The sequence below is a fragment of the Mandrillus leucophaeus genome, unplaced genomic scaffold (genome assembly GCF_000951045.1).
Source record: "Mandrillus leucophaeus isolate KB7577 unplaced genomic scaffold, Mleu.le_1.0 Scaffold334, whole genome shotgun sequence".
Lineage (NCBI taxonomy): Eukaryota > Metazoa > Chordata > Mammalia > Primates > Cercopithecidae > Mandrillus > Mandrillus leucophaeus.
Genome location: NW_012103521.1, coordinates 3147188 through 3159580, shown reverse-complemented (window position 1 = coordinate 3159580; position 12393 = coordinate 3147188). Strand labels below are relative to the sequence as shown.

Below are 12393 nucleotides of genomic sequence, written 5' to 3'. Positions count from 1 at the left end.
CAGATTTTTCTTTTTCTTAAAAATATAATGATGTATCACTGTGTAAGATTTATTTACACTTTAAATATAATTCAGTCTTAATCACTTTCTAGCCAATATGCAAAATTTGTACATAATCCTAACTTTATTGAGATATAAATGAACTCATGTTAATTGTACAGTATGATGTTTTGTTAGTATGTGGGTGTGTGTATATACATATATATATATGTATCTTGATTATAGAGGTTACATGAGTGTGTGTATCTATATAAACACACACTCATGTAACCTCTATAATCATGATACATGATGTTTCCATCACCCCAGAAAATCTCCTCATGTCTTTTTGCAAAGGGCATTCTTTTTTTTTTTCTTTTTTATACTTTAAATTCTAGGGTACATGTGCACAACATGCAGGTGTGTTACATACGTATACATGTGCCATGTTGGTGTGCTGCACCCATTAACTTGCCATTTACATTAGCTATTTCTCCTAATGCTATCCCTCCCCGCTCCCCCATCCCATGACAGGCCTTGGTGTGTGATGTTCACCCTATGTCCAAGTGTTCTTATTGTTCAATTCCCACCCATAAGTGAGAACATGTGGTGTTTGGTTTTCTGTCCTTGCGGTACTTTGCTCAGAATGATGGTTTCCAGCTTTATCCATGTCCCTACTAAGGACATGATCTCATCCTTTTTTATGGCTGCATAGTATTCCGTGGTATATATGTGCCACAATTTTTTAATCCATTCTATCATTGATGGACATTTGGGTTGGTTCCAAGTATTTGCTATTGTGAATAGTGCCGCAGTAAACATATGTGTGCATGTGTCTTTATAGTAGCATGATTTATAATCCTTTGGGTATATACCCAGTAATGGGATGACTGGGTCAAATGGTATTTCTAGTTCTAGATCCTTGAGGAATCGCCACACTGTCTTCCACAATGGTTGAACTAGCTTACACTCCCACTAACATTGTAAGTGTTCCTATTTCTCCACATCCTCTCCAGTACTTGTTGTTTCCTGACTTTTTAATGATCGCCATTCTAACTGGTATGAGATGGTATCTCATTGTGGTTTTGATTTGCCTTTCTCTGATGGCGAGTGATGATGAGCATTTTTTCATGTGTCTATTGGATGTATAAATGTCTTCTTTTGAGAAGTGTCTGTTCACATCCTTTGCCCAGTTTTTGATGGGGTTGTTTGATTTTTCTTGTCAATTTGTTTAAGCTCTTTGTAGATTCTGGATATTAGCCCTTTGTCAGATGGGTAGATTGCAAAACTTTTCTCCCATTCTGTAGGTTGCCTGTTCACTCTGATGGTAGTTTCCTTTGCTGTGCAGGAAACACAGGTAGTTTCCTGTGCTGTGCTCTTTAGTTTAATTAGATCCCATTTGTCTATTTTGGCTTTTGTTGCCATTGCTTTTGGTGTTTTAGTGATGAAGTCCTTGCCCGTGCCTATGTCCTAAATGGTATTGCCTAGGTTTTCTTCTAGGATTTTTATGGTATTAGGTCTAACATTCAAGTCTTTAATCCATTGTGAATTAATTTTTGTATAAGGTGTAAGGAAAGGATGCAGTTTCAGCTTTCTACATATGGCTAGCCAGTTTTCCCAGCACCATTTATTAAATAGGGAATCCGTTCCCCATTTCTTGTTTTTGTCGGATTTGTCAAAGATCAGATGGTTGTAGATGTATGGTATTTCTGAGGGCTCTGTTCTGTTCCATTGGTCAGTATCTCTGTTTTGGTACCAGTACCATGCTGTTTTGGTTATTGTAGCCTTGTAATATAGTTTGAAGTCATGTAGCATGATTCCTCCAGCTTTGTTGTTTTGGCTTAGGATTGTCTTGACAACGTGGGTCCTTTTTTGGCTCCATATGAACTTTAAAGTAGTTTTTTTCCAATTCTGTAAAGAAAGTCATTGGTAGCTTGATAGGGATGGCATTGAATCTATAATTTACCTTGGGCAGTATGGCCATTTTCATTATATTGATTCTTCCTATCCATGAGCATGGTATGTTCTTCCATTTGTTTGTGTCCTTTTTTTTTTCATTGAGCAGTGGTTTGTAGTTCTCCTTGAAGAGGTCCTTCACATCCCTTGTCAGTTGGATTCCTAGGTATTTTATTCTCTTTGAAGCAATTGTGAATGGGAGTTCACTCATTATTTGGCTCTGGGTTTGTCTGTTATTGATGTATAGGAATGCTTGTGAATTTTGCACATTGATTTTGTATCCTGAGACTTTGCTGAAGTTCCTTATCAGCTTAAGGAGATTTTGAGCTGAGACGATGGGGTTTTCTAAATATACAATCATGTCATCTGCAAACAGGGACAATTTGAATTCCTCTTTTCCTAACTGAATACCCTTTATTTCTTTCTCCTGCCTGGTTGCCCTGGCCAGAACTTCCAACACTATGTTGAATAGGAGTGGTGAGAGAGGGCATCCCTGTGTTGTGCCAGTTTTCAAAGGGAATGCTTCCAGTTTTTACCCATTCAGTATGATATTGGCTGTGGGTTTGTCATAAATAGCTCTTATTATTTTGAGATATGTCCCATCAATACCTAGTTTATTGAGAGTTTTTAGCATGAAGGGCTGTTGAATTTTGTTGAAGGCCTTTTCTGCATCTATTGAGATAATCATGTGGCTTTTGTCTTTGGTTCTGTTTATGTAATGTATTGTGTTTATTGATTTGAGTATGTGGAAGCAGCCTTGCATCCCAGGGATGAAACCAACTTGATCATGGTGGATAAACTTTTTGATGTGCTGTTGGAATCTGTTTGCCAGTATTTTGTTGGGGATTTTTGCAGAACAGGAAATGTTGCTGCCTGATCCTTCCTCTGGAAGCTTCGTGTCAGAGGGCCACCTGGCTGTATGAGATGTCAGTCGGCCCCTAATGGGAGGTGTCTCCCAGTTAGGCTATTCAGGGGTCAGGGACCCACCTGAGGAGGCAATCTATCCCTTCTCAGACAGATCTCAAACTCCGTACTGGGAGAACCACTGCTCTCTTCAAAGCTGTTAGACTGGGACATTTAAGTCTGCAGAAGTTTCTGTTGCCTGTTTTCAGCTATGCCCTGCCTCCAGAGGTGGAGTCTACAGAGGCAGGCAGGCCTCATTGGGCTATGGAGAGCTCCACCCAGTTGGAGCTTCCCCCCGACTTTGTTTACCTAGTCAAGCCTCAGCAATGGCGGATGCCCCTTCTCCAGCCTGGCTGCTGCCTTGCAGTTGGATCTGGGACTGCTGTGCTAGCAGTGAGCAAGGCTCCGTGGGCATGGGACCTGCTGAACCAGGCGCAGAATATAATCTTCTGTTGTGCAGTTTGCTAAGATTGTTGGAAAAGCGCAGTATTAGGGTGGGAGTGTCCCAGTTTTACAGGTACCTTTGTCATGGCTTACCTTGGCTAGGAAAGGGAATTCCCTGACCCCTTGCGCTTCCAGGGTGAGGCAATGCCCCGCCCTGCTTCAGCTCACAGTTCCTGGGCTGCACCCACTATCCAACCAGTCCCTATGACCTGGTACCTCAGTTGGAAATGCGGAAATCTCCCGTCTTCTGCATTGCTCATGCTGGGAGCTGTATACTGGAGCTGTTCCTATTCAGCCATCTCTGAACCGTCCAACTGCCGAGGGCATTCTTACACTCTAGGCTAGAGTGTATATTGGCATAACCACTTTCAAAAACAGTTTGACACTATTTTGTAAACTTGAACAATCATATACCCTATGACTCATCAGTTCGACTTTAGGTATATACCTCCGCCTAGAAAAACTTTCTACACAAGCATCAGGAGTTATATATCGTATAGGAATGTTCCTAAAAGCAGAAAACTAGTAATAAACCAAATGCTTATCCACAGCAGATTGGATAAACTGGTATATTTACATATTGGAACATAATACATCAGTAAAGCTTAAACTACTGCAGTACATATATGGATGAATATTAGAAACATAAAATTGAATAGGAAAAAGCAAGTTACAGAAGATTACACATTTTATGGTACCATTTTTAAGTAGTTATTAAGTGAAGCAATGGTATGTTTAATACAAAAATTATATGCAAAAAACTATTAAGAAAATTATAAACAATAATTTGATAATTGTTGCCTCTGGTTGGAGAAGCAGGGAGACAGAATATGGAAGGAAAACATAGTTATATGCAGTAGAAATATTAATATTCTAGGTATTAAGATGGATGTTGGGTTTATGGACATAGCAGATGCTGTAGGGTGCCTAATCTAAGTACTTTCAGGCCTTTTGTTTCATGGTATGCCAGATTGATTTCTACCTGGCAGTGTCTGCATTTCTTCCCTGTGTGTTTTCTGTAACTGTGAAGCAAGCACTGCCTGCATACAAGTTCTGGGAATTAATTCCTCCCAGTGAGCAGCTCTGAAGCGGTAATTGATGCAGCATTTCAGGTGGGATGATTCTGAGGGGGATGGTATGTATTCTACACTTCAGTCTCAGAATTTCTGAGTAGTATTAAACCCAGGTTGGCTTAATGTGGTGTCTTGCTTAATAGCACATATTTTATTGGGCTGCTTTTGTTTATTTTCTCTTCTACTTTATTGCCAGTGTTCCTTTAACCTCCCAAATAAAACATATATAACATTTCATCATGCATATATACCACATTTTCTTTATCCATAAATTCATTGATGGGCACATAGGTTGTTTCCATATTTTGGCCATTATGAATAGGGCTACAGTAAACATGTGCATGCAGTTATCTCTTCAATATACTGATTTCCCTTTTTTTTTTTTTTTTTTTTTTGGATATATACCCAGTAGTGGAATTGCTAGATCATATGGTAGTTCTATTTTTAGTTTTTTGAAGAACCTCTATACTGTTTTCCATAATGACTGTACTAATTTACATTCCCACCAACAGTATATGAGTTATCCTTTCTCTACATTCTTGCCAACACCTATCTTAACGCTTTTTGATAATAGCCATTGTAACTGGGATGAGATGGTATCTCCTTATAGTTTTTATTTGCATTTCTCTGATGCTTAGTGATGTTGAACATTTTTTCATATACCGATTGGCCATTTGTATGTCTTCATTTGAAAAATGTCTATTCAGATCTTTTGGCCATTTTTAAAACAGATTTTGCTTTTATTCCATTGAGTTGTTTGTGTCCCTTATGTACTCTGGTTTTTGATCCCTTGTCGAGTGGGTAGTTTGCACATGTCTTCTCCCAGTGTGTGTATATCTCTTCACTCTGATTATTTACTTTGCTGTGCAGAAGGTTCTCAGCTTGATGTGATCCCATTTGTGTCCATTGCCCATTTTTGCTGTGGTTGCCTGTGCTTTTGAGGTCCTACTCAAGAAATCTTTGCCTAGACCGATGTCCTAAAGTGTTTCCCCAGTGTTTTCTTCTAGTAGTTTCATGGATTCAGGTCTTAGATTTAAGTCTTTAATCCATTTTGATTTGATTTTTGTATATGGTGAAAGATAGGGGTCTAGTTTCATTCTTCTGCTTATGGATATCCAGTTTTACCATTTATTAAAGAGACTGTGCTTGCCCTAGTATATCTTCTTAGCACCTTTGTTGAAATGAGTTGGCTGTAAATGCATGGATTTAATTCTGGGTTCTCTAATGTTTTATTGGTCTATGTATGTGTTTTTATGCCAGTGTCATACTGTTTTGGTTAGTATAGCTTTGTAATATAATTAGAAGTTAAGTAGTGTGATGCCTCCAGCTTTGTTCTTTTTGCTCAAGATTGCTTTGGCTGTTCTGGGTCTCTTGTGGTTCCACATAAATTTTAGGACTTTTTTTTTTTCTATTTCTGCGCAGAATGTCATTGATGTTATAATAGGAATTGCATTGAATCTCTAGATTTCTTTGGGTAGTATGCACATTTTAACAATATTGATTCTTCTAATCTATGAATATGAAATATCTTTCCATTTTGTAGTGTCCTCATCAATTTATTTCGTCAGTGTTTTGTAATTTTCACTGTTGAGATCTTTAACTTCTTTGGTGGCATTTATTCCTAGGGATATTATTTTGTAGATATTGTAAATGAGATTACTTTCCTGTTTTCCATCTCAAATTGTTCTCTGTTGTCATATAGAAATTCTACTAGTTTTTGTTATTGATTTTTGTCTCCTACAACTTTACTGAATTTCTTTATCAGTTCTAATAGTTTTTTGAAGGAGTCTTTCAGTTTTTCTAGGTATAAGATAATATCATCTGAAAACAAAGATCATTTGACTTTTTCCTTTCAAATTTGGATGCCCTTTATATATTTCTCTTGCCTAATTGCACTGGCTAGGACCTCCCATACTATGTTGATTAGAAATGGTGAATGTGGGCGTTCTTGTCCTGTTCCAGATCTTGGTGGAAAGGCTTTCACTTTTTCTCTAATCAGTACGATGCTAGATGTGGGTTTCTTTATTTCTATTCCTCTATTAATTTTAGGTTTGGTTTGCTCTTGCTTTTCTAGTTTTTTTTTAAGATATATTGTTAGGTTGTTTATTTGAACATTTTCTACTTTACATGCATTTAATGCTGTCAACTTCTCTCTTATTAGTACTTTTGCTGTATCTCATGGGTTTTGGTATGTTGTGTTTCCATTTTTATTAGTTTCAATACATTTAAAAATTTGTATTGTAACTTCTTCATTGACACATCGGTCATTCAGGGGCATGTTGTTTCATTTCCATGTGTTTTTATACTCTTCAGAGTTTCTGTTGTTATTGATATTTGATATAATTTCAATTTTTGAGACCTATTTTGTGTCCTAACATATGGTCTATCTTTGGGAATGGTCTATGTGCTGAGAAGAAGAGCATGCAGCTGTTGAGTAAAATGTTCTGCAAATGTCTGTTACATCCATTTGGCCCATAATGCAGATTATATCTGCTGTTTCTTTGCTGACTTTCTGCCTGGATGATCTGTCCAAAAATACTGAACAGAAGTGTTGAAGTCCCCAACTATTATTATTTTTAAAATGTAGATTTAGTAAATACAAATTTCATGAGGTAAGTAGAAACCCAGATTCTGAAATACATAACCTTATTGGTGACCACAGAAAATTAAACAAGAAAAAATATCATTTTTATCTCAACCATATTGCTGTCTACATGCTGAACACCTTTGTCTCTTCCATTCACATTACCAAAGCTGCTTAATTTTTATTTCTAAAACATGTTCACTCATTCATACTTGCATGCATTCATTCATTTAGCAAATATTTCTTAGCTCTTAACCATGTTCCAGGCATTATTTTCTATACTGAGGGTGCATCAGTGAACAAAACAAACAAGAAATACTTTTGCCCTGGTGGCACTTATGTTCTAATTAGGAGAGACTGACAATAAAATGGTTATAAGTGTATTTTAATATGTATGTTGATACATTTTAAAGAAGAAAACGTAAAACAAAAGGGAGGAGCTTATCTAGGGATAAAGTTTTTGATACAGAGGGGAAGGACAAGCAAGATCTTATTGTGACGGTAATAGAGTTAAATTCTTCAGGAGGTAAGCTATCTATTAGATGATCTAGAGGAAAAACTTTTCTTAGAGAGGGAACAACAGGTTCAGTGGCCCTGAACATGCCTACTTTGTTTCTGAAACATCCAGGAAGTCGGATTGAACAAGCAGAAAGTAGTAGGAGCTGAGGTTGTGGTGGAAGAGGACAGGACATTAAGTTGAAGTGTCTTGGAAGTCATTGTGATAATTTGGGTTTTTTATCCTGAATGAGATTGGAAGCCATTGTAGCCACTGAATCATTCTTTCTACTCTGTTGAGTTGTATTACGAAACACATATTTCCGCTATATTTGCCTCTTTTCTTTACCAAAGTCTTTGTGGACATTCAAGCTGGTTACTTTGCAAAATTAGCTCCTATCCAAGCAGGAGCTTCCAGAGTTGAAGCAAAAAGACTCAGCAACCATAGGAGTTAAGAGTATGAGATAAAGCCAAAGAAGCAACGAGGGATTTGCTAAGAGTAGTGATATGATTGGACTTTGTTTTTCTCTGTTGAAAATGCAGTGATAGGGGAAAGGTGAGAGCAGAGAGATCACTGAGAAAGCCATTGCAGTTAATCAGACTCAGGATGGAGTTGGTATGAAGTAGCTCTGGTAAGTGATGAGATCATGAATTTGCTCACAGTTCAGATGTAGCTTATGAGAGACAGAAGGAGTCCTGTTCTCTACCTGGAGGTATGTAAATATCACTTACTGTGATGGAGAAAATTTTAGAAGGGGCAGGTTTAAAAAGAATATCAAAAGCTCAGTTTCAAGCATATTAAATTTTAGTTGCTTATTAAACATCTATTGAAATGAAAATGTTAGGTTTGCTGTTAGATATATGAGTATCAGTTAATGGAAGAATTCCAAACTAGAGTTACAAATTTGAGAGTCATTAGTTGGAATGGTAGTTAGATCTCTAGGTCTGTCACCAAAATGTATCTTTTCTATCTAAAGTATAGTACCATACCAATGTTATTACAAGGTTTAACCACTACCTGTAACAATGTTTCTATGGGAAAGTCTCCTAAACAATGTTGGGAGATTCAGAAGATCCCTCCCACCAGATACTGGACTAGAGACTACTCTGTCTTCAAACCTATGATGTATGGCATATAATCTAGCAGGGAAGTCTGTTGTGGGGAAGGGGCAGGAGATGAGGATGGCGGGGATTTTCCTATTCTGATCAGATAGTTTGAAGACAAAACTAATTAAATAATAGAGTTCCTACTATATAGCCCTTGCAAGAGTATGATATGGTATCTGCAGTTAGACTGTAGTTTCTCAAAGTCAAGAATTTACAGTTGTATGCTGCATAAGGACATTTCAGTCAACAACAGACCACATATAAGATGGTAGTACCATAACATATAACACTGTATTTTTATTGTACCTTTTATATGCTTAGATACACAAGTACTTATTTTGTTATATATTCAGTACAGTAATATGCTGTGTGCTGCATAAGGACATTTCAGTCAACAACAGACCACATATAAGATGGTAGTGCCATAACATATAATATTGTATTTTTATTGTACCTTTTATATGCTTAGATACACAAGTACTTATTTTGTTATGTATTCAGTACAGTAATATGCTATACAGGTTTTTAGGCTAGTTGTATAGTAGGCTGTACCATGTAGGTTTGCATAAGTACACTCAAAGATGTTTGCACAACAACAGAATTTTTTAATATATTTCTCAGAACATATTCCCATCATTAAGTGATGCATGACTGTATATAATTCTTCTGTGTTTCCCTGCAATACCTATCCTAAAATAATAACATAAAATGGAAGTATAGGGAATTATTACTAAGTTTATTTTGTATTTATGAGACATTATTTACTAGAATTTTTCCTATGAACTGGTCTCATTGTAAGACCTTGAAACATTTTGAGGATTTAATTAAGGATATGCATTACTGTAAGTATAGGAATGTTTCCTTAAGTGACTCGTACTTATGTCAGGATTTCATTGACTTTAGGAATTAAAGATATGTATAAGAGTAGGTAATGATTTGTTATGGTAGTATTTCTATAATTCTCCATTTATTTTATGAAATGGCATGGCAATAATAATGTTTGTAACTTTTTATTCTTTATTTTTGTTTTATTGAATTTGTAATTTAGATATTCACCAACTCTAGCTTTGATAAATTTTGGTAATTGTAACAGTTAATGTAACCACTAGCATAATTAAGAATATTCCTATCCTTCTAAAAACTTTTATTGTGTGCTTTTGTAGGATATTTTCTCTTTCATTCTCAGAATCACTGATCTACTTTTAATCTTGACTTTTCTAGAACATTGTACAAATGGAATCATAGTATGTAGACTTTTCATTTCAGTTCTTCCACTCAGCAAATAGCATTTGAGAGCTATTGATATCTTTTTGTGTATTAATGCCTTGTTCCATTTTATTGCTGAGTAGTATGCCATATGCTATAGTCCAGATATGCTATTTTTTTTTTATTTACCAGTTGATGGACATTTGAGTTGTTTCTGTTTTTTTCCTTCTGTGAGTAAGACTTCTTTGAATATTCACATATAAGCCTTTGTGTGGACATGTTTTCATTTCTCTTGGATAAATCGGAGTGAGATGGATGGGTCATATGTAAAGTGTATATTTAACTTTATGGTAAACTCAATATTTTTGAAAGTGGCCATACCATTTTACATCTGCGTGTATCTCACTGTGGTGGTTGTTTGTATTTCTCTAGTGATGTTAGTCATCTTTTCACATTGGCAATGTGTATATCTTGTTTTGTGAAGTGTACATTTGAATATTTTGCCTGTTTTCTAACTGGGTTGCTTGTCTTCTTACTGAGTTGTAAGAGTTCTTTATTCTAGATATGTCCTTTCTCAGATGAAGTTTTTGCAAGTATTTCTTTTCATTTTTATCTTTTTGAATAGAAGTTTTCATATTAATAAAGTCCATTTTTAAAATTCTTCTGTTATTCCTGATTTTTATGTCCTACGTAATAAATGTTTGCCTATCCAAATGTCACAATTTTTCTCATGCTTTATTCCATAAGATGACATTTTTTTCAATTATATTTAGATCTGTGATCTACCTTTAATTAGCTTTTGTGTTTGGTTTATAGCGGGCAAATTTTGTTTCTTTTTTTAATATCAACATCCAGTTATACCAGCACCATTTGTTGGAAAACCTATCTTCTTCATTAAATTATCTTGGGTACTTTGTCAAAAATCAGTTGATCATATAAGTGTGGATCTATTTCTGTACTGTGTTTTTCTCGTTGATTTATATTTCTATTTGTATATCAGCTGTTTCTTTCCATTTTTCCATTGATTTGTGTGTCTAATTTTATACCAGCTGTAGCTATACTACACTGATTTAGTTTTATATTTTTGAATTAGTAAAATTCTTCAACCTTATTCTTTTTCAAAATTGTTTTCATTATTCTAGGCATTTTTGCCTTACTTTATAAATTATAGTATCTACTTATCAATTTCTTTACAAAGCTTAGCTAGGATTTTAATCAGGATTGTGTTGAAATGTGAAGAAAAAATTGCCATCTTAGTACTGAGTCTGCCATTTCATGAACATGGTATATCTCTTTATATCCATTTTTTAGATTTTTATGCAATGTTTTATAGTTTTCAGTGTATAGGTTTTGTACATCCTTTGTTAAATTTTTTCCTATATATTCTATTTTTATACTATTTTAATTGTTTTAAAATTTTACTTCCTAGTTTTTATTATTTTTTTATAGAGACAGGATCTTGCTATATTGGCCAGGGCAGTCTCAAATGCTTGGCCTCAAGCAGGCCTCCTTCCTCAGCCTCCCTAAGTGCTGAGATTATAGGTTTGAGCCACCAAGCTTGACTCCTAATTGTTTTTTGCTACAATATTATATATGTTCTGATGATTCATTGTTAATTCTGTTGACTTTGTGCCCTGACACATTGCTAAATTCACCTACTATTCTGTTAGCTTTTTGTATATTCTTTAAGATATTCTGCAGACATGATTATGTCATCTATGTATAAAAAAAGACAGTTTTATTTTTTCCCTTATATTATTTATTTCTTTTGCTTCTTTTCCTTGACTTATTATACTAGCTATAACCTCCAGTAAAATGTTGAATAAAAATGATGAGTGGTTGGTTTTTCATAGGAATAAAACAAATAAAATTTAAAGTAATATTTAAGTTACATAACTCATTTGTTTAAAAAATCTAAAATCATTTATATTACCATTTGCCTAAAATTCTTTAATTTATTCTTTTTTTCTAACTTTAGGTGATTGACTTGGGTTCCGGTAAAGGCTATTTAAGCTCCTTTTTGTCCTTGAAGTATGGCTTTAAAGTTTATGGAATTGATTCCTCAAATACTAATACTCATGGAGCTGAGGAGAGAAACAGAAAACTGAAGAAACATTGGAAACTCTGTCATGCTCAGTCAAGATTAGATGTCAATGGACTAGCATTAAAAATGGCAAAAGAAAGGAAAGTGCAAAAAGAAGTTAAAAATAAAGCTGATATTGAGGAAGTGTTTAACAGCAGTCTTACAAATCAAGAAAAGATGTCTACCTCAGATATTTCGCCTGATTTTTCTGGCTCTGTAATTTCTAATATCAGAAACCAAATGCAAACCCTTCATTCTCAACCACATCAAGAAGAAAATTTGTGTTTTGAAAATTCCTTTTCTCTTATAAACCTTTTGCCTATTAATGCCGTAGAGCCTACTTCTTCACAGCAAATACCCAACAGAGAAACATCTGAAGCCAATAAAGAGAGAAGAAAAATGACATCAAAGTCAAGTGAATCAAATGTATATTCACCTTTAACCTCTTTTATCACTGCTGATTCAGAACTCCATGACATTATTAAAGATTTGGAGGTGACTTTACTTTTGAATTATTTAATTTGATGTACAAAAACATTGTATTCAATTTTAATAGTAGCTTA

General features: G+C 35.1%; 1 protein-coding gene across 2 annotated transcripts in view; it reads left to right on the top strand.

Annotated features, from left to right (window-relative positions):
- METTL25 (methyltransferase like 25) overlaps positions 1-12393 on the top strand; it is a 113829-nt gene that overhangs the window by 30569 nt on the left and 70867 nt on the right. For both annotated transcript variants that reach the window (XM_011988662.1, XM_011988663.1), the window contains exon 4: positions 11726-12325. In XM_011988662.1, coding sequence (XP_011844052.1) covers positions 11726-12325 — 600 coding nt within the window. The remainder of the gene's footprint in view (positions 1-11725; positions 12326-12393) is intronic.